The sequence below is a fragment of the Typha latifolia genome, chromosome 3 (assembly GCF_019914945.1).
Source record: "Typha latifolia isolate L0001 chromosome 3, TyphaL0001v2, whole genome shotgun sequence".
Classification (NCBI taxonomy): Eukaryota; Viridiplantae; Streptophyta; class Magnoliopsida; order Poales; family Typhaceae; genus Typha; species Typha latifolia.
The window spans coordinates 927015-947799 of record NC_133088.1 but is presented as its reverse complement, the minus strand read 5'-3'; the positions used below and the strand labels follow the sequence as shown (position 1 = coordinate 947799).

The 20785-nt window shown below is 42.0% G+C and overlaps 4 protein-coding genes across 4 annotated transcripts; 1 reads left to right on the top strand and 3 right to left on the bottom strand.

Annotated features, from left to right (window-relative positions):
* On the bottom strand, positions 1 to 6372 carry LOC140783469 (uncharacterized). The gene is made up of 15 exons (XM_073130361.1): positions 6193 to 6372; positions 6009 to 6113; positions 5857 to 5925; positions 5518 to 5607; positions 5347 to 5430; positions 4782 to 4946; positions 4323 to 4510; positions 3423 to 3495; positions 2779 to 2832; positions 2309 to 2566; positions 1546 to 1752; positions 1311 to 1414; positions 951 to 1095; positions 462 to 596; positions 1 to 375 (listed from the first exon to the last, which is right to left on the bottom strand). Exons 1-15 carry the CDS (start codon positions 6292 to 6294, stop codon positions 199 to 201), a joined length of 1956 nt encoding a protein of 651 aa, XP_072986462.1. The 5' UTR covers positions 6295 to 6372; the 3' UTR covers positions 1 to 198.
* Positions 6373 to 7626: 1254 nt separating this feature from the next.
* LOC140784811 (L-type lectin-domain containing receptor kinase IX.1-like) lies at positions 7627 to 9692 on the bottom strand. Its single transcript, XM_073132373.1, has one exon. It carries the CDS (start codon positions 9632 to 9634, stop codon positions 7658 to 7660), a length of 1977 nt encoding a protein of 658 aa, XP_072988474.1. The 5' UTR covers positions 9635 to 9692; the 3' UTR covers positions 7627 to 7657.
* Positions 9693 to 10627: 935 nt separating this feature from the next.
* LOC140783635 (uncharacterized) lies at positions 10628 to 13786 on the top strand. The gene is made up of 3 exons (XM_073130577.1): positions 10628 to 10859; positions 10961 to 11098; positions 13582 to 13786. The coding sequence occupies exons 1-3, from the start codon at positions 10769 to 10771 to the stop codon at positions 13596 to 13598; spliced, it is 246 nt and encodes an 81-aa protein (XP_072986678.1). The 5' UTR covers positions 10628 to 10768; the 3' UTR covers positions 13599 to 13786.
* A 270-nt stretch (positions 13787 to 14056) lies between these two features.
* LOC140783634 (uncharacterized) lies at positions 14057 to 18804 on the bottom strand. Its single transcript, XM_073130576.1, has 2 exons — positions 14705 to 18804; positions 14057 to 14625 (listed from the first exon to the last, which is right to left on the bottom strand). Exons 1-2 carry the CDS (start codon positions 18084 to 18086, stop codon positions 14261 to 14263), a joined length of 3747 nt encoding a protein of 1248 aa, XP_072986677.1. The 5' UTR covers positions 18087 to 18804; the 3' UTR covers positions 14057 to 14260.
* Between the last annotated feature and the right edge of the window lie 1981 nt (positions 18805 to 20785).

The window sequence follows — 20785 nt, the reverse complement described above, 5'->3', positions numbered from 1 at the left end:
TATCTAGCACTGTTTATAAACTTCATTGATTCTAAATGTACCAGTCTACAATGTTACAGGAACATCTGCAGATATATGAATGAGCCAGCATCATAGGTTCCAGGCTCCTACTTTCCAGCAGTTGATCTGCAGATCGTTCATTATATGCTCTCAGTGAATCTAAAGGGAGTGCGCAGATAGTTTGCGATGCATGCTGTGTTAATCTTGTACATACTCAGATGCACTTTGATATTCTCCATGCTCCTCAAAGTATTCAACCAACCGTTTTAAGAAGCTGTCATTGCTTACAGTTTCAGCATCACATACAAGACAGCACTGCCTTCTAGCGCGTGTCACGGCAACATTCATTCGCCTATGGTCACTCAGAAAACCAACCTGAGAAAAAAAGACATACAGGAATCTGAAATGAAAATGCAGCCAATGAGTATGCCTATCGTAAAAAATGATGTGAATCCAGTTACCTCTTTTTTTGAGTTAGATCTGACCATGGAAATGATAATGGCCTCTTTTTCCCGACCCTGGAAGCCATCAACTGTGGATATCTCGACATCCTTTAGTCTGTCTTCTTTACTTCTCATTATCCTAAGACATTGTACCTGTATCATCACATTGGGGCGATTTGAGTCTCACAAGAACAGCATAATAATGTAGGACACTAAAGGTATAAGGACTACTACAGGTTCTTGACTGCCTTTTTGAGTCATATACGAGACACTTGGTCATGTAGAGAAGGCCAAAATTATAATAAAAGAAGATATAAAGTGAGGCAGAAATAGATATCTAACAAAGGGTTCATCAAAAGGTTACATCAATTGATAACCAAGTTCTATCAGATTCAAATGCATAGAAACTCTAAACCGACAAACCAACTGGTTCCATAAAGAGCCAAACATACAGATGGCAGGCATTTATTAGAAATTTCATGTGATGACAAGAACACAGTAAAGTACCTGTGCAGCATAAGGAGTGATGATTCCAATATCAGATGCAGGAACCCCGCTCTCAACAAGTTGTTTTGCATGAGCAATGGATACTGTCGCCTCACCTTCATTCATAGTGCTACCTTCTTCATCTTTTACCTCTTCCATGTCACACCTATACTACATAAGACATGTAATACTTACAAGAGAACAATGTATAAGAACAATAAATTAATGACAGACCACAAGGAAAAGCAGCAGCAAAAAAACATTATTAACATAAGACAAGGTGAGGACAGGCACACACAGGTGCCTGAAAGCTAAAGACATTAAACTCATAAGTCAGCTTGTAAATAGCTGAAACAGATACAATAGAGAAAGAATATCTACCCAGTCGTGTCAATGAGAAGAAGGGTGGGTTCTGTCGAAGATGTTCTCTTTACGTCTTCAAGATCATAGAGCATATGTCCAGCAACACTTGGATGGGCATTTATCTGAAAATAACAAATAGGAAGCATCCAGCAACAGAAACAAGGCATAATGATTGCTTAGAGAGTAGAAAAGTAGAATTACATGCCTATATTTCATGGAATGAGTTCAAAAGAGTGAAAAGTACTATTGTGACCTTATCATTGTAGAGTTCTTTAGATGACCAGCTCATAATGAGTTCGTGCATGCGGTATTGTACAGTGAGCATAGATGTGATTTCCTCTCCATAAAATCCAGCCAGACGTTCAAACAGGGTTTTTCCTAATCCTTTCTTCTCAGCTTCAACACTTTGTATTGTTGGAGGAAGCTGCAGATGGTCCCCCGCAAGCATACACCTTGATCCCTGCAAAAGCACATATATGAGCCTTATGTTAAGTTTAAATGCATAGGGCCACATGTGCCAAGCATCCAACCAGTGGTCTGCTGTTTTGACCCATGCTGACGCATGCCAACAAATGAAACTGACTTCATATAGAGAACTTATAGATCGCGATTCTTGGGGCGAACACCAACCAGCACATCTGCAAGTCTTGACTAAGTAAATCCTAGGTCTAATATACTAAGGTGTGGTACATCCTCTTGGATTCCTAAGTCAGACCAGTATGAACATACGAGCCTTAAGCTTTATGTGAAGTGCACTCCCACGTTTATGCTAAAGCAAGTGCCACAAGTCGACAGTAAGTTCTTCTGGAAGTACTATCTATATCTCACATTTGATGATTTGAAGACATCCTTTAGGTTCAAAGCAGTAATCTCAGCAAACTTTGCTGAAGCAAAAAAGACTCCCCATCGACGCAATCATAACAAGTGAGACGGTTTGCCAAGGAAAGTAAGAAATAGACAACAGAATAACTTATTAAATGGCAGCTAAAAGCATCACTGGATAACAAATAATGCACCTTCAATAAAGCAATCCAACATGCCACCTCGAGGGCCTGAGCAGCTTCATCAATAATGACTAAATCAAATGTAGTACTTTCTAGGTTGCGAGACAATGCACCGGTCAAAGTTGTCAACACAACATCTGCATTTTTTATAACATCAGTGACTGCCAGCTGCTGCCTCTTCCTCTCTTCTTTGGCAAGGACCCTAAGCTCTTTCCGGATGTCCCTTTTTGTGTTCTTATCTTTAACTTTCAATAGCTTTCCATTTAAAACCTGACAAAAGAAGAGATTGAAAGGCACATAAAAGATAAGTCCTATAACACTGACGACAGCAACTTCTTATGGTATTTTTCAATGTTCCATGCAACTATTTTGGGTTCTAGCTGACATTACATTTACAAAGTAGCAATTAGAATGCAGATGTATGTAGGTAAGCTTGTCCAACATTGAGTCCAACAAAGAAAACACAGAAACACCCCAATTACCTTCATATCCTTGCGAATATCAGCTGCCAAGCTACTATTGTCACCTCGTAATACCTAATGAGAATAATAGCAAGAAGAATGGAATAAGTAGGTGCCACAAATGTACTTAGAAAACAATAGAAGAATTTAGCATATCTGGCATGCAATCAACTATTTGTTTCATCAAGAAGAATGGACAACAAATACGAAACTGTATCACAGTGTAATTATAAGACCATCTTACTGATCTTGAAAAGGGTACAATAGAAAAAGTAGCAGCAAAAATAACATGATGCGGAATATTTTGGTAAGTAAAACATAATCAACCACTCACTCTCATAGCACTCCTCTCTCACAAGGAGTAATCAAGTAAGATTGATATGTAAACCGATTTTTGATAAATGGCTAATTCTTCCAACACTAATATCAGCACTAAAGTTATGGTTCCATATTCCATTGTAAATGCAATAGCCCAAGGAGGTGTATTAAACATGTATTTATAGACAACATGGAATAGGAAAGCAAATACATGTGATCTAAAGATAATCAAGAGCAACTTGATACATCTGCATTTGTGCATGGATAGGCATGTGCATATATGTCTTCAGGAGAAGCACTCCTTTAGATGCCTGATATGAAAGCATAAAGTTTTCCAGAGTTAGTACCTGCGCATCAAGTGCACTCTCCAATACCTGAGGTAATAAGCGCGCAGGATGTCCCAACCTCACCAACTTTATTCTGACATTTTACAGCAACAAAAACAGGTAGAGTCAATTAAACTTTGCAGTGAGAGGTTTTGTAGTAACGTTCACATGATCATATACTAAAATCCATTTCTATCATAATCAAGCAGTTGGTTACAGAATGATTCTTTTACAAGTCAAGCATCACTGAGATAGCTTATGAGAATGTGCTAGGGTTAGACCTCAAAGCAACTATCCAACAGATCAGCTATATTGGAAATATGTAATAGAATATTCCTAATAACAATAGCAATGACATGCAAAAGAAACAACGGTAAATAAATAAACAAGCAAGATACAGATTATGCCTGATTTTAGTGATCATAAATCAGAAATGCCAAATCCAATGCAGATAATTCTCTTTCCCTAGAAGAAAGTCAATTGAAGGTAATCATCTCAAAGATAAGAGGAAGGGAGTGCCGAGCTGAACCAAAATATTGATCGACTATCTTTGCAATAGGGACAGTTGCCTTGCAGGCAAGGATAATATGCTGAAATTAAGTAAAATTTAGAAAATTGAAATCATAAAAGAAATAAGAATTGTATTAACATGTAACAGCAACTGTATTAACAGGAACACCTAGTAAATGTGCAGCATGCAGCAGTGGGCCATAGTTTATAGATAAGGACATCAGTGCTGCTAATATCACCTTTGATGGTTGATTCTGAAGTATACTAACAATGTTGACATAAAGCCTCCTTAGGCTGAGTAGTTTTCTTGTATATCTATAAGCAATCTCAGGTTTGAAAAGTGAAGGCATGGATGGTGATTCCTAATTTGCTCAAAAGACAGATCATTAAAAATTGTTTAATTATGAAAACCTGTAAGGGAAAAGTCGCTCAACAATGTTATCAACAGCAATATTGGAAGCAGCACATGCAAGAATCTTTGATCCTCTTTTGACTTCTTGTAAGATTATCTCCACCACTGTTGTTGTTTTCCCAGTTCCAGGAGGGCCATGGAGCAAAAACACATTCTTTGACGAGAGAGCCTTTGAGATGGCATCTTTCTAAAATAAAGGAAGAAGAATTAGCCAAAATGATGCCAACTCAAAAAGTAATTCTGCAAATAGGAATTGAAGCACGGTTGATCGACTTTTTTTGTATAGGTGATATAAAGCCAACAATTCTTATTGGTCTGTTTGACACTTTCACATGCCTCTACATGAATTTTTTTCAATCCTTGAATTAGATGAATGGAATGATACCTTAAATGGAGACTGGTGCCACAATAAATAAATGCAAGAAACACAGACATGGAACAAATAACAAAAACATTACCTGTGAATTATCAAGATTCTTGTTAAAAGGAGTAAATCGCATGACTTCTTTTAAGAATGCTGGTGGCTTTTCCCCAAATAAAACAGGAATCAAGTCTGCAGCAGGTCCCTTTTGTACAGCCATACTAAGTTGATTTAGTGCATCCTTCATCCTACGATAAGTCACCTAAACAAAGAATAATAATAAGAAATCAGAAGCTCAATCTGACCTACCAAAACTGAAACCATAATCATTATTTTGAACTATGAAAAAAACAGTAGAGCAAAAGCAAAGTAGATAGCATGAACATCCAATAAAATGAAAATGAGTCCATAATCACAACTGATGGACAGTGAAACCTACAACCAATCCGTGCATAGTTTGAGCCCTCCTATAACTCTAACATGGAAAACAGAATGCTTCTATTTTAGCCTAGCTGCAACTAAACTACTCCGTACAATAGAAATTCACATCATTAGAACGATATTGTGGAACCTAGTGGTACCTAATGAGATTGATAAGCAACAGTCAACAGAAGATGAAGAAGAAAACTGTCATTCAGCACAATACGTCACTAACATAATACCTCATTCGCAACCTTCTCAAGACGCAAAGGGCTGTTCAATCCATCTTCAGGGATATCATCAAAAGCAACAGTAATGGAAGTCTCCTGTTTATTTTAAATAGTTATCTTCCAACCATATTTCGAAAGAAGAAAGACTGACATCTTCAATAATCATTGGATGATTTACATTACCTTCAAGCGATAAACGACACCTTGCCCAAGTGAAGCAGATCCTGCATCAGCCTTATTTTGTTTCAGAACGACTACATCATGTGTCCCAAACTGCGCCGAGAAGAAATAACAATTAAGTTTCACCAAAAATAACTCGAATTGATTTTAAAGACCGCCTTTAGGCTTAAAGCACCCACTATGGCTAAGCATCATATACCCTATTAAACGGGAGAAAGTTATTGGAACATTGATCTTGAATGAAATGCTTAGTATATGAATAGACAGAAGTACTTGCTCCTAACTCCTAGATAAGCAATAAAAATGTAAAAAGATTTGAGCGAGTATTAGCACGACCATCACCTTATGAGAAGGAAGAATGTCCCCCTTATTAGGCTGGAACTCGAGAAGGGTTTTACCCATCAATCCTGTCTACCAACCATGTGAGTGCAATAAAAATTAATCACTTCATACATCGTAGAGTTAAACATAAACTGCAGAACATATAGACAGACCTGAGCATCGGTACATTTGAGGTTAGCAATAACAGAGCCCCTCTTCTGGGCAATATCCAAGTTTCTCGATGCAGACGAAGCGATGGATGCGGTTATCTCAGCCTCCTATAGAAGCCATGAGAAATGAAATATTTAACTATGCATTCAAAGACACAAGGGATATAGAGCGAAGCAGAGGATGAACCTTCTCTAGATCAATGAGCGGAGCCATGAGGGTGACGAATTGATGGACGGAGATCGGAGGAGACGATTTGTTACGCAGGAAGGGTTTCCTCTCTCCGTCCATCCTCGGCTCCAAATCGGTGAGAGAAGTTCTCTTTTTGTAAAAGGGGAAGACTAAGAAGCGGCGAAGTGGATGGGATGGAGTTCCTCGGCAATGGCGAGAAACAGACCATATAAGGGGGAAGGTATGGGACCCAGCGAGATTAGCAACTTTTTCGAATTAGTCCCTGTATCTTCTAGAAATCTATATACATCCCTATTATGAATAAAGTCAAATTACATTATTAGCAAAATTTCACTTTTAACCCTGTCAGTTAGCCTCAAACCTCTCACACTTAGTCTCAACAAAATTGCAATGATTATTTTTTCATCGTATTTTACTAACCATTGACCAATTTTATATATTTATACGACAAAATTATTTCATATTCACTCAAGACTAGGGGTGGCAAAATAAATAAATGACTCTTGACTTCAGTTTGGTTTGGCATAGGCTATTGAGCTGAGCCAAAATAATATTTTGGTAATGAGTCCAGCTTGAGCAAGTCGGTTTGCTCAGCCTTGTCTCAAATATATATATATATATATATATATTTAACTTGAAAATAGGTTCTTTTTAAATTTGTATTTAGCTCGAGCTTAATTTTGTGCGGTCCTCCTTGGCTTAAAAATAAGTTATTTTTAAACTTAGATTCAACTCTAATTCGGTCCGGCTTAGCTTAAAAAATCGACTAGATTTAGGCTTGGACTTAATCCGGCTCAACTAGACTTAAGCTAAGTTGAGTTTAAATAATTTTTTTAATTTAAAAATAATCTTAAACTAAGCTTAAGTTAAAACTGGCTCACTTATGTTTGACTTGTTTACACATCTATCATGACTCAATATAATTACAAAGTTATTATTTTATTTATTCGATAACGAACATATTAATATTCATATTTTGGTCTGAACCACAAAGAATTAAATACTAATGCTTAAGTTAAATTATAGAAGGATTTTATGCAATAGGTCAAACCACGTGAAGTGCAACTTCTGGTAGATTGTTGCTAAACTCTACAATCAAAAGTATTAACTTAAAAATAGCTTAGTTTAAAACCTCATTTCTTTCCAACTGGACTTTAAGTTCAGCTTAAAAATAAGCTCAATTTACGCTCAAATTTAATTTAGGCTAAACTTGGCTTTACTTGGATCGAGCCCAGCAAGTTTAAATAAAAAAAGTTGGGCTTAAGCTGAGCGAGCAAGTTTGGTCGTGCTTTACACTCTAATAAGCTTTTAGAGAATAGAAATTTTATGGAATCGTTGCTCTTAAATAATACTGGAAAAAGACCACATACAGCCTTACAGGGGGTTAAATAGTATGCAGATTAACTGATACTAACAGGAAGTTTACATGATTAGTTATTGACCGATGTCTCAAATTTCCCTCTTAGGAAGATGAAGCTGCAGGAGACACTGTCGAGTTGGAAGATTTTGTAGTATAACCAGTCAAACAAGCGGATGACGTATATGAAAATCTGCACATATCCATTGGAGGTGCATAATAGATTGGAACAGGCATCGTTCGAGGCAAATCCGGCAGAGGAGCTTCGCACTTCAAGACAGCAATCGCCTGTCTGATCGACGGCCGGAGACTGTAATCAGGATGAGCACACCATAACCCAACAACCATCAAGCACTCCATTTCTTTCTCCACAAACTTGTTATCTAATCTCTCATCGGCTGCTTCAAGAAGTTTCTTCTTGCCGTATAATTCCCATACCCATTCTACTAACCTTACCTTGCTAAGTAGCTTCTCCTTGGGATCCAATGGTCTCCTCCCGCAGGCGATCTCCAGCGCGACGACTCCGAAGCTGTAGACGTCGGACTCTTTGCTCGCCTTTCCGGTCGCGACGCACTCGGGAGCTAAGTATCCCATCGTCCCGGCCAGGACCGTCGTCTGCGAGCCGCAATCGTGGTCGACGAGCCTGGCGAGGCCGAAGTCGCCGAGCTTGGCGTTGAAGGCCGAGTCCAGCATCACGTTGCTGGGCTTGACGTCGCGGTGCACCACGCACTGCTCCCACTCCTCGTGGAGGTAGAGCAAGGCCGAGGCCAGGCCGAGCGCGATGTTGTACCTCGTGGCCCATAGCAGCAGCCTCTCGCCGCTGTAGAGGTGCGAGTCGAGGCTGCCGTTGGGCATGAACTCGTAAACCAAGACGAGCTGATCGTATCCCTTGTCGTGGCACCAGCCGACGAGCTGCACCAAATTGCGGTGGCGCAGCCGGCTTATGATCTTGACCTCGGAGATGTACTCCTTCCTCCCTTGCTTTGACCCCCTTGAGACTTTCTTGATGGCCACGTCGAGCTTCGAATCGTTCAAATAGCCTCTGTACACAGCGCCGAATCCTCCCTCCCCGAGCTTCTTCTCCTCTGCGAAGTTCTTTGTCGCCGCCGCCAGCTCGCTATAAGGAAATCTCTTCGGCCCTCTCCCTAATTTCTCAAACTCATCATCGGTGGTTGTCTCGTCGTTTCCTCTACTGGTCCTCTTCCTCCATACCCAAAACCAGAGCAATCCCACCGCGCTCGCGATCAAGAGTCCTAAACCAACGGGCAGCCCCACGACCAGCCCAAGCTTGCTCTTCTTCCTTGGCTCCAGAGTCGAGCTGAAATCCCAAGAGAGGATGTTATGGATCTCCGTCGCCTGACCCGTCGCCGCCGAGAAGCCGATCGCCACCTCTGCCGGCAAGATATCCCTCAAATCGATCGTGCAACTGAGGGTGGAATTCCCACTGAAGACTGGATTGTCTTTGTAAGTCAAGAAGACGGTCAGATTCATAGTGGTAGCGTTGTAACTGACCCATGCGTTCGCCGTCCTCCCATTCTTGATGCTGCTAGCCCACCGGACGGTAGCTATAGATCGTATCGAGTTCACGTTGATCCCCACATGATCGGAGCTCGAATCCCAGTCGTCCCAGTAGCTGTCGAACTCGACGGCGACAGTGGGAATAGCCGGCGAGGACTTGCCCTTGCTATCATTACTGAATAATCCGAGGTAGCCGGCGGAGGAGTCGTCGGGGATGGTCGAGGGGTACGGCGAGAGGAAGAAGGCGAGGCCGTCGCCATAGGGCGATTTGTTGAAGGAGTCGATGATGAAGGAGAAGTGCGTCGTGAAATGGGTGAGTTCCCTCGTGTCGGCGTCCCACAGGAGGACGGGATGCGTGTAGACCGCACGGCCGACGCTGTCGGTGATCGGAGACCCGAGCTCGTTCTTCGTGAGCTTGATCACCTTGTTGAAGAAGGCATCGCGCTGGAAGTCTATCGGCGTGTGCTGGTCGAAGACGGAGAAGTTGAAGGAGAGCGGATTGGCGAAGGGGATTAGGATAGAGAACAAGGTGAGAAGTACTAGTCCTGGTTTGCAGAGCAACATCGCTCAAAAGCTAGCAAGAAATTCCCAGTAGCAATCTCTTCCTCTTACGATACTTCTTGAGAAGACTGGGAGGAAAGGGAGTAGTTTAAGGAGGCCGGCTAACTATTCAAGCAGAGGGAAGAATGCGCTCGTTGCTCCAAATGGAGGGAAGTTAAGAGTTTGGAAGGTTCGATATACATACGAGAAAACGAACAAGAACGTAAGGGTAATTCAAAATATGCATTTGTCCCTACTCGAGAGTCCTATTCTCAATGGAGATGCCGGACTTCTATTATACAATCGTTTAATCTTAATCACCTTTTCTTTAAGAATCAAAATCAACTATTATATTATGCTGATTAAAGTCTAGACTGTTGTTTTCATCTGTTTCGTAGGAGCATCTTAATCAAGTGGATTACTACAAGAATTGGACGCTTTGAGAATCACGTCCGAGTATTTGTAATTGTGATACTCGGATTTCCTTGCGGGAGACTCGTCATCCATCATGATCACGATCATTAGCCAATGAGCGGAGGTGATACAGTAAGATCATTAACAAGTAGTAGGATATAAGAGGTGATAAAGCTAGAGTGCCAATTGGGTTCAGATCGAGTGGAGTTTTAAGACAATATGAACGTTTATCTGATTAAACGTATTCTTTAAATTTGTAAAAGTGATCAAATTATAAATAAGTTTATTTGTGTTATAAATAAATATTGTGTCATAATCGGAGTAAATGAGTTTAGATAATAAAGTAAATAATAGAATTATGCAAATCAATCTATTTATAATTTGAACTGGATTATATTAAATTTGAATTCATTTAAAGCCTTCAAATTTATATCAGATTATCGGGTCGGATTAAAAATAGGCAAACCCGTCAAAAGCTAGGATCTTTAGTGGGCCGTCTAACCCGCCTTCAAAGCGGAAGACCCCAATGTGGGGAGGACCCATGATGAGTAAGTAAAGCCTGCTTGAATGCGAGCTTAATTGGGTTAGACGCGGGCCGAGGTTAGCCGAACGTCGGCCCATTTCGTTTTTACATAGACGCAGCTGATAAAGCCGACGAGTCGAAATCCATCGAATCGTGGTTACACGAGGCGTCTTCCTCTTCCAGGAGAGAGCACACCGGAGTGAAGAAGAAAGAAGAGCAACATGCCGGCCACTTCGACCGTGGTGGGAGCCCTCCTGGGTCTCGGCACCCAGATGTACTCCAACGCCCTTCGGAAGCTCCCTTACATGAGACGTAAGCGTCTCCTCTTCTCTTCTTCGATCTCCGATCTCATCGCCCTCGACCTCGATTGATTGCTTGCTTCTTCGAATCGTTTTGGTTGGATTGTGTTGTAGATCCATGGGAGCACGTGCTGGGGATGGGGCTCGGCGTGGTCTTCGTGAACCAGCTCGTTAAGTGGGACGAGAAGCTCAAAGAGGATCTCGACAAGATGCTCGAAAAGGCCAAGGCCGCTAACGAGCGCAGATACCTCGGTTCGTTCCTCATGATTTCGATTCATTCTCGCACTATTAAACTGTGAATTGGATTGGATGTCATCTAAACAAAAAAAACCCTAGTCGTGGATGCATAAAGTAGAAACTTCTGAATGCTTTTGATAGTTGCTCTTTTTATTTATCACTGAATGGTGAGAGTTTACAATGTATGGTTCATTGATAAAGGGATTCTCAAAATCATGTTGGCTTTGGAAAATAATTCACAATATGAGGTTTTAAAGGAGGGCTATTCTTGATGGTCACATATTGCAGAAGGTGAAATATTAGAATATGATCTGCATGGAGTACAAGACTTAGACATATGGTATCATTATTTTATGGTGTCAAAAGAGAGTCAATCAGTCTGTATCTTGGTAGATGTTGGTTGGTTTTGTGAAACCTTATATCCTGTAGTTTCTCGCATTGTTTGGAACTGTCTGTAGGTCATGATCTCCTTTTGTTAATCAAGCTAAATCACATTAGTAATACCCAGTAATGGGTTTTGATAACTTTCTTCACTTTTGTCAATATTCGATTGTTTTAAATCTAATTTGAAATAGTAATCAAGAGGTCTATGGTCTATGGCTAACATGTTTCAATAGTATCTCCGTTGCTACGATCACCATCACCATTTTTCTGCTTTGTAACTGCTGCCAACAGGCATCATTACATTTTCCGGTGCTACTTGCAAACTTTGATTCGTTTTCTGCTGCTATTGCTACCTCTGAGTTGTCGCCACTAGCACTTTTCTCTTACTGCTTACAATTTTCAGTGCTGCCACCATTGCACAACCCATCCTTTATTTGATCAGGGCCAACTGACATCATCATTTCCAGCCTCTTTACTAGGTACTACTGTCACTGCAGTCATAGACATATGATACCTTGACGTATCAATCTTGTCTTAGGTGTTTTGTTCTTGCCTGAGCTTTTTGGTAGTTAAATAAAGTTGTGGGTTTTTAAGTTCCATATCAGAGCTTAGGTTGCACCTAATGAAACAACAAAAGTTTGGCAAATATCGCTTAGTTTGATCTTTGAACAACTCAACGAGTTTAACTTTGTGGAATGCTTGTTGATTTCCAGGTGAAGTCAATTGACTAGAAAGTAAAACAAAATACATTTGCTAAAATTGCATATGTTTTGTCTGTTCAATTTTTCTTTTGAACTTTAGATGGAAATTTCTCTCTTGAATGACTTGATCTCTGTTGCATATACCAAATTTTGTCTGGTCAGGACACTCATGTATGATTAAGGTATACTGACAAGGTCATAGAATGATCCCTTTAAAACTTCAAAAACTTCTAGAAAATTGAGTTGCCTCTACTTTACATCTACTGATTTTATACTAAAAGTGTATTGCTTCTCACACCAAGAATTTGTTGTACAAGTATATTATCTGATATGTTGTGGCACAGTCTTTTCCATTGAAATTCAAGTTCAATTAATGGCATGCACATTTATTGGTGCTCTTTTATGGACCTTTTGTACTCTTTTCTCTGGTACTTAAGGAGGAAGCCACTCAGAATGTTTATTATGCCTTGCATGTGCCTAGGTCACATGATTCCTAATGTTAGGGAGTCTTCTTCATCGGAACACTCTTCTTTATTCTTTTTCAAGGGCTTACCAATTTTTAATCATTTATTTAATTTTCCAGAGGGTGTCACTTTGTGTGATGGTAAGCCTTGCCCCTTACATTGCTTCAGTTCATTGAAATAATTCCCTTCAATATCAATTGATTTGCAATTTATTGACAATCTTATGCACAGTCCAGTTGAAAGAATTTCCACTATATGTACTGGCTACCACATAATAGAAAAAGATTACTTAGAATCCATCATGTATACTTATGTACATTATGAACACATGCCCACATATGTGACTAATTACAACTAGCTAATAACTAAGTTATTTGATGATATCATCAGTCATTTATAAAATCCTAGTAGAATTATACATTCTGGCTTCTCTGTGGTAGATGGAAAGAAAGGTCAATGTTAGATTCTTGTTTTTTCCATTGTTACAAAGTTAGATTTATGACAGCCCTTTCTTCCTTTTCTCCTTCCAATAGAAGGTAAGGCTGACATCTTTAGTTGATGGATTGATGAATAAGATCTGAGCAATCACCTGAGCATTTAGAATTCCTTTCTGTTTCTGTACTGTCACTACTAGACCAACACTCTTGTCATATTCTTTGTACTTCCATTGTTCTAATCTCTCTTGACTCGATCGAATAATCCAAAAAGGATTTAAAAAAAAAAAAGAAAACATATCACTGCAATGCTTTTTCGCATTACTGAGTTCATTAACTCTGAATTACTGAGCATATGAGTTTGAAACCAGATACAATATTTTCTTCAAAAAGCTGAATCTATGTTATTCAGCCTTTTTTGCAACCTTTTCTTGATAATCTTCTCAATATATGAGTAATTGGTAAAGATTCCTTGTACTTCGAGTGTCTCATATATTCTTTTTTCATCTTTGCAGAAGGAGATGAGGATTAAATCTTTGAATGCTATAGCTTGCCAAGAGCCTCTCCCGAACTCATAAATGCCATGTGGATTGTAGTTTAAGAATTTTAAGAATCAGTGTTTCTGGTACAATTATGGAACCAGTATCTCTGTCATGCTTGAATCAAGATACTCTTCTGCAATAAGCTGTTGTCTTTTAATACAATTAAATACTTTTTTCAGAGTGCAGCTATTTCTATCTGAACACAAAGTTGCCTGAATGATCATTTTTTCCTGATCCTATTCCCTCATCTACAGATTAAGCCTTTTTGTTTCTTATGCAATTCTTGTAAAATTTATTTCTATTGTTTTATATATTTCCGTTGACTTATTGTCTTGAACATTACATATTGGATTGGCATAGATATTGTATGTGATCGCTCTTGTGCTGCTTCCAAGGAGCTGGATATTGCAGTGTTCCTTGTAGGGATGTTCATGATCATGCACTAATGTTTTCAGAAAGAACAGCCTTGCAGGAGGCAAATATAGCAATGAAACAAAATTACCTACCACCCTCTAAAAGACAATACAGTGCCTCTAAAAGTGGCACTTCTTAGTTGAATCCTTCCGCGATACGGATGCGGGTCAACAAGCTAAAGGGCTCTTTGTTACTTTTACATTGGCAAAAACTTCTCCCAACACTTGCAACTAAATGCTTATTTCCCAATCATCTTCCCAGAGCCGACTCTTTGAATCCTCAAAGAGATGTGGAGGAGGAGGTCAGACACTTGCCTCATACTAGGCCGGTCGCCCGGGGCCGTTCCGGTGCACTGCAGAGCCACATCGAGCACCTCCAGCATTGACAACTCCTCACACTGCGACAGAGGTTTCAGACTCCAGTCGAACACCTCGTCGCGCACCGAAGCCGGCGAGCCTACACGAGATTGCACCCATCTCACCATGTCCATGTCTCCGGAAAAGGTGTGATCGGTTGGCATCAACCCAGTGACAAGCTCCATAAGCACGATTCCCATGCTGTAAATGTCGCTCTTCTCGGTTGCTTTCAACGTGTAAGCATACTCTGCAAACAGTTCTAAACTTTGAGCAACTTGCAATGGATATGTATAGTTGACAAGAGAGGCATGCGGCAAGTTGTATACCTGGAGCAATGTAGCCGTAGGAGCCAGCGAAGCAAGAAGCGGACTCGGTGTATCCTTTGGAATCGACATGATGGTTGCTGTCGATGACCGCCTTCGCCAGTCCGAAGTCGCCGAGATGCGCCTCCATGTCCCCGTCAAGCAGCAAGTTGCTCGACTTAATGTCCCTGTGAAGTATCCTCGGCACGCAATCGTGGTGCAGGTATTCGACGCCCTTCGCGAGCCCGAACGCGATCTTTAGCCGGGCCTCCCAGCTCAGCTCCCGCCGCCTCTTCTGATTCACCTCCGGCTTGTGCAGCCAATCCCAGACGCTTCCGTTCTCCATGTACTCATATATCAACAAATTGACTCCGTCGCTATTGGTTATGAATCCCAAAAGCTTCACCAGATGCCGGTGCCTGATCCGGCCTAGGATTTTCACCTCCCTAGTGAAGCTCTTATCATGCATTAGAAGATCGCCATCCATGTTTACAATCTTCTTCACGGCGACCGTCTCGCCGCTCGGCAACTCCGCTCGGTAGACGGTCCCCGATCCCCCCGCCCCGATGGCGAACTCGTCGCTCAAGTTGCTCGTCGCATCCATGATCGTATCCCACTTGAACTCGCGCCTCGCCGAGCCTTTGATGATCAATTGCCTAGTGACGTGCGAGGATGTCGAAGAGTAGGCGCAGTTCACCTCGCTTGTCCTTCCCGGATACCGGCGTCTGACCGACACCGCGGCAGCGATCAGTAGGAGGACCACCGCGAGCGTCACTGACGCAGAGATTAATGCGATGGACGCAGAGTGCATCGTCGAGCGGCTGCCGGAGGCTGACGCAGGAGTAGTACATGGTTGTAAGGGACTACCGCAGAGATCAAGGTTCGCGGCGAAGGACTGCGGCGGCCACCGAGAGAATCGTCCATCCAGTTTGCCCTGCAGCTTGTTGTAGGAGAGATCAAGCGTCACCAAGCTACTCATCTCGGCGATTTGGCGAGGGACTTCTCCGGTGAGTGAGTTATGCGAGAGGTCCATGTCTTCGAGCTTGGAGAGTGACTCCAGAGAAGCAGGGATGCCGCCACTGAGGTTGTTGTAGCTGAGGTCTAATGCACTCTGTAGCTCCTGCAACTGACGAAGCTCAAATGGTATCTCCCCAGAGAAGAGATTGTGAGAGAGCCTGAGCTCATAAAGATTGCTGAGCTTTCCCAGGGAAGCAGGGATTGATCCAGAGAGCTGGTTCTTGGCAAGATTGAGCACATTGAGTGAGCCAAGATTGCTGATCTCAGAAGGGAGTGAGCCATTCAGCAAGTTGTCATCAAGGGAAAGCTTCAGGAGATTGGAAGAATTGAAGAGCTCTGCTGGAAGAGGCCCTGAGAAAGCATTGGAGGAGAGTGTGAGCTCCCCCAGCCGCGGCAAACTCCCGAGCCACCTCGGTATCGCGCCGGTGAGGTGGTTATTGTTCAAGACGATGTGGCTGAGCTTGCTGCATGCGGAGAGCTGCTTGGGTATTTCTCCGGTGAGCGAATTCCCTGAGAGGTCGAGGAGCGAGAGCGCGCCGATCCTTCCGATGGTCGGCGGGATCCTGCCGCCTATTCCATTGCTCCCGAGCCGAATCCTCTCGAGCATCGGCGAGTTTCCGAGCTGCGCCGGAACCTCGTGGTTGAACGAGTTGTTGGTGAGATCAAAGGAGAGAAGAGAAGTGGAGCCACAGAGAGGAAGAATGCTCCCATTGAATCTGTTGTTAGATAAGTTCACTCTGGTTATATTCCGGCAATTAAACATCTCATCCGGAATGCTGCCTTCCAGTGAATTGTTGTACAACATGAACTGCTCGAGAGATTCCAAGAACCCGAAAGTCGCCGGAATCCCTCCTGACAGTTGGTTATCGGCTAAATCCAAAACCGCGAGCAGCCGGCAATTCCCGAGAGTCGCGGGCAACTCTCCGGCGAGGGAATTCTGCCTCAGATGCAAGAAAGTTAGCTCCTTTAGACGGCCGACGGTGACCGGGATGCTCCCACTGAACTGGTTGCCGAAGAGATCCACCATCTGCAAGCTCGAGCAGTTGCCGATGGCCATCGGTATCTCACCGGAGAACTGGTTCTCGTAAAGGAAAAGAATCTCGAGATTGGTTAACCTACCGATCTCCTCTAGCAGTTGGCCTCGGACCTCGTTGTGGTACAACGACAGGGTCTGAAGATTGGTGAGGTTGTAAAATGATGCAGGGATTACTCCGGATAAGCTGTTATTATTGAGCAAGAGGTCGGTGAGACCGGTGAGCTCGCCGAGCTCGGCGGGGATCGCGCCGGCGAGGCTGTTGTTGGCCAAATCCAGCTGCTGCAGAGCATGGCAATTCGCCAAACTGGCTGGGATTTCTCCGGTTAAGTTGTTGGTGGATAGAAGCAAATGCTCTAATGAAGAAAGATTCTTACACAGGTTCTTTGGTACAAGGCCAGTGAGCTTGTTGCTTGACAGGACGAGATAACTGAGTTGACTCAGTTCCCCGAGCTCCGCCGGAATTCCGCCGTCGAGCTTGTTTGCAGACAAGTCGATGGTTTCGAGACTGCCCAATTTCCCAAGAGAGATAGGAATGGTCCCCTCGAGCTGGTTGGACATGAGGTTGAGGTACACGAGTTGGGTCAGCTCTCCGAGTTGACTCGGAATCTCCCCTTCGAGCGAGTTGCTGGCTAAGTTTAGCGTGTGGAGATTGCCCAACCTTCCGAGTTCGGAGGGAATTCTCCCACTGAGTCGGTTCCCCGCTAATGCCAGCACTACGAGATTCGTGCAATTCCCAATCTCCGGTGGAATCGGTCCTTCAATGTTGTTACGTTGGAGGACTAGATTCTCCAGCTGAGTCAACTCGCCGAGCCGACTTGGTATTGACCCGGTCAGGTTGCAAGAGGCCAAACCCAATGTGTTCAGAGACTTCAAACCCCCGAACGAGTCAGGAATCGCTCCCGAGATGCCTTGGTTGTCGCCGATTCGAAGGACTCGGAGACTCGAAACGGAGCCGAGGGAAGGAGGGATCGGACCGGAGAGTTGGTTGGTGTAGAGGAGAAGAGTGGATAGAGATGGAAGCTTAGACAGCTGTCCCGGGATTGGCCCGGTCAACCGGTTCACAGACAGGTCGATGACTCGTAGCCCAGTTAGCCCGGAAAGCGAGTCAGGCACCGAGCCGGCCAGGGACGACTGCGTCAGGTTGAGCCCCACCACCGTCGACTCAGCCGAGTCACATGTGACTCCGGTCCAAGTACAAATGTCCGGGTTGTCCGAGCTCCAATCTTGGAGAACTCCCAATGGGTCCTCCACAAATGCCTTCTTTACCTCCAGGAGAACGTCCATCTCCAAAGCAAACGAAGAAGAGCAGACAAAAACCAAAAGAATGATCAATGGAAGATGGAAGTGAGCCATGTCTACTACTACTACGACTTGCTAGACTTCAAGCTCTTCTGAGACAAAAGTTTTATATGAGAAGAGGAAGAGGAGGAAGAGGAAGAGGAAGAGAGAAGGGGGGAGTTTGGTTTGCGCTGCATGCAAGCATGGGGTTGGGGTTAGTATTACAAGCGCTGTATCGAGTTGTGTGGTATTGAAGTGATTGGGAATTGGAGGGGGTTTAAAGAGGGGGTGCAGAGAGAGAAGACCATGTCAGGGAATCGAAACAGATGCCATTGAATGACACCGCCCATGTTGGCCTCTAGAAAGAGAAGAGAAGAGAAGAGGAGAGGAGAGGAGAGAGAGAGATATGGAAGGATTGCATGGAGATATAGCTGTTAGGATTTGGGATTTAAGAGTTACACGACCACATACATCATCTGAGGAAGTCTCAGAAAGAGAGCAGTTGGCTTCCTCCATTAAACCAAATTGGCCACGTGGCAGCGGTAGAGTATAGGTGTACTGTAGTTTTCTGATGCTTCGGGTCGTATAGAGGATCCGTACGTAGAGAAGCACGAGTCAACCTCTAGTATGAAAACTTAAGGAGGTTGTCAAGCTTTTAAATCACGGGTGCAGGTCAAACAGCTCACTCCATGAATAATTCCCATGAATAAAACAAGCAACCAAATTATTCTCCCGGGCCATTTTTTTGTACTCTTCTCCTCCACAACATCCCTTAATTATCTCATAATACTTTCTTAAAGTTGCCATTGCAAATTAACTCCATAATATACGCAATTGTACGTCACTGGGGTTGATCCACCAGCCCAAGTGTCCTTTTGTGGCATTTCTTTAACAAGTGGAGGAGAGGAGGGGGAGAAAGGGGAATGTAGGCAACGACTCAATTAACGCAAATGCACATAAATTAAGCTAAGGATGATGTTGTTTTGTGCCTAGAGTCTATATATGTGGGTATGAGAGGAAACTTTCTTTTCCTATTGTTAATCCAATGAGGTTTAGATAAGGGTGGATGGTGGAAGGAGATTGGTTGTTAGATGCTTAATTTATGTGGTTAATTATCAAGGTTACTATTTGGTAAACCACCCCTCTTTTGCTTACCCACCTTCTTGTGTGCTTCAAATGATTGATAGATACCTTTTTATGTTTACGTGGTAATTAAAGAGAAACTCTTAATTGCTACTCCTGTTATATGTGTGTAGTCAAACGTAAAGGAAATATTTAACTAATTAAATTCTTAAATTTGATTGGTTGAATATAAGTCTGTAGGTGAACCTAGTCCTATTGTGGAATATATATATATATAACCAACAATAACAGCACCAGTTTGGCTTGAAGATTATATAACGGATGAGATTGGTCCTAATTAAGATCTATCCCGAGATTTTATTTGAGATTTGGTAGGCCAAGAATATGTGATATAGAATGGATTGAAAGAGGATTTGTCATACTAAACGACGAGATTATGAAGCATAATAAGATGTGAAAATGAGAAATTAATTGTTGTGATATACATATATAAATATATCCGTTGTATCACTATCTTATCAAATATATATTTTTCTCACATATGACTACTAATTTGAACTATTTGACATAAGAAATTCAACTCCTATTTGACCCCCCAAAAAAATGAAGATGAAACAAAGAACAGGCTAACGTATAGTTTGACTCTTTCAGGATAAAATAAAATAAAAATTCAAAGTCCAACCAAGAAATTCGACACCCGACTATACTAAACTAATCGCTAGATTTGGCTTACATAATTCTCCAGATCGACCAATGCATTTATATATGTACTTAATTAATTATTTTTAACGTGAAATAATCCATCAGTCTCCACAGTAAGACAACGAACAGAGAAAGAGACACTGACAGCGATTAGGATCATGTGAATCTCACAACTTGTGAACTTGAAGAAGAGAATCTCATAAAGCTCTATGTATCTTAAACTAAAGAAAATAAATAAATAAATAAAATTTACATTTCATACTCTATCTTTTTCGAAGGTATATTTATCAGCTGACGACAAAAAATTCTTACCTACTTTGTAAGACGAATACATTTCAAAGAGGAATAATATATAGTTTGCTATGCCCTTAACGTCAATGGGGTTTATAATGTCAACAAATTCCGTGACACCACTTATTAGCCCCCACTCCTATAGCTGGGGTCGCATCCATGTGATGGCCTAACAATTTAAGCTGAATCCTGCCCAAGGTTTTAACTCTTTCTTGAAGGGAAAAATGTACGTATCCTTCCCATTTGAACTCACATATAAGGAACTTTGCTTGCATGCAGTACCCTAATTTCCAACTAGTCCATAACTTAAATTTTTGGCAAAATGTATAATGCCAACTAAGATAAGATTAGCAGCTGAGATGTCAAATATATGCTTTCATTTTGTACACGTTTGCTTAATATATTTGCGCAACTGAATAAATAGAGATAGCGAGTTGAAGAGTTGTCTTTCTTAGGAATGTCTATATGTGCTTGTAGTTTATCTAGTTTGTTTATTCTTCTCTTTGTTGGTGAGTTGTCAATGGTGAAAATCGATGTTCGACGTTTGCTACAGTCACAACAGAGCTGTTGGACATTGTGTTTTTTTTGTGAATGGGTCGCTTATGGGTTGTGATGTAATATATATTTTGTTTGTACCATTTGAGTTTAATACAATGTATTTCATTGTTATGCCGTTAATGATTGACAAATCTCTTCGT

Excerpts from the sequence above, each read along its gene's own strand:
- LOC140783634 (XM_073130576.1), bottom strand. The coding sequence starts at position 18,086 with ATGGCTCACTTCCATCTTCCATTGATCATTCTTTTGGTTTTTGTCTGC. Across the intron at positions 14,626-14,704 it reads CTACGGCTACATTGCTCCAG|AGTATGCTTACACGTTGAAA; the intron begins GTATACAACTTG and ends AACTGTTTGCAG.
- LOC140783635 (XM_073130577.1), top strand. The coding sequence starts at position 10,769 with ATGCCGGCCACTTCGACCGTGGTGGGAGCCCTCCTGGGTCTCGGCACC. Across the intron at positions 10,860-10,960 it reads GAAGCTCCCTTACATGAGAC|ATCCATGGGAGCACGTGCTG; the intron begins GTAAGCGTCTCC and ends ATTGTGTTGTAG.
- LOC140784811 (XM_073132373.1), bottom strand. The coding sequence starts at position 9,634 with ATGTTGCTCTGCAAACCAGGACTAGTACTTCTCACCTTGTTCTCTATC.
- LOC140783469 (XM_073130361.1), bottom strand. The coding sequence starts at position 6,294 with ATGGACGGAGAGAGGAAACCCTTCCTGCGTAACAAATCGTCTCCTCCG. Across the intron at positions 5,926-6,008 it reads TCAAATGTACCGATGCTCAG|ACAGGATTGATGGGTAAAAC; the intron begins GTCTGTCTATAT and ends CATGGTTGGTAG. Across the intron at positions 376-461 it reads GATCTAACTCAAAAAAAGAG|GTTGGTTTTCTGAGTGACCA; the intron begins GTAACTGGATTC and ends TTTTTTTCTCAG.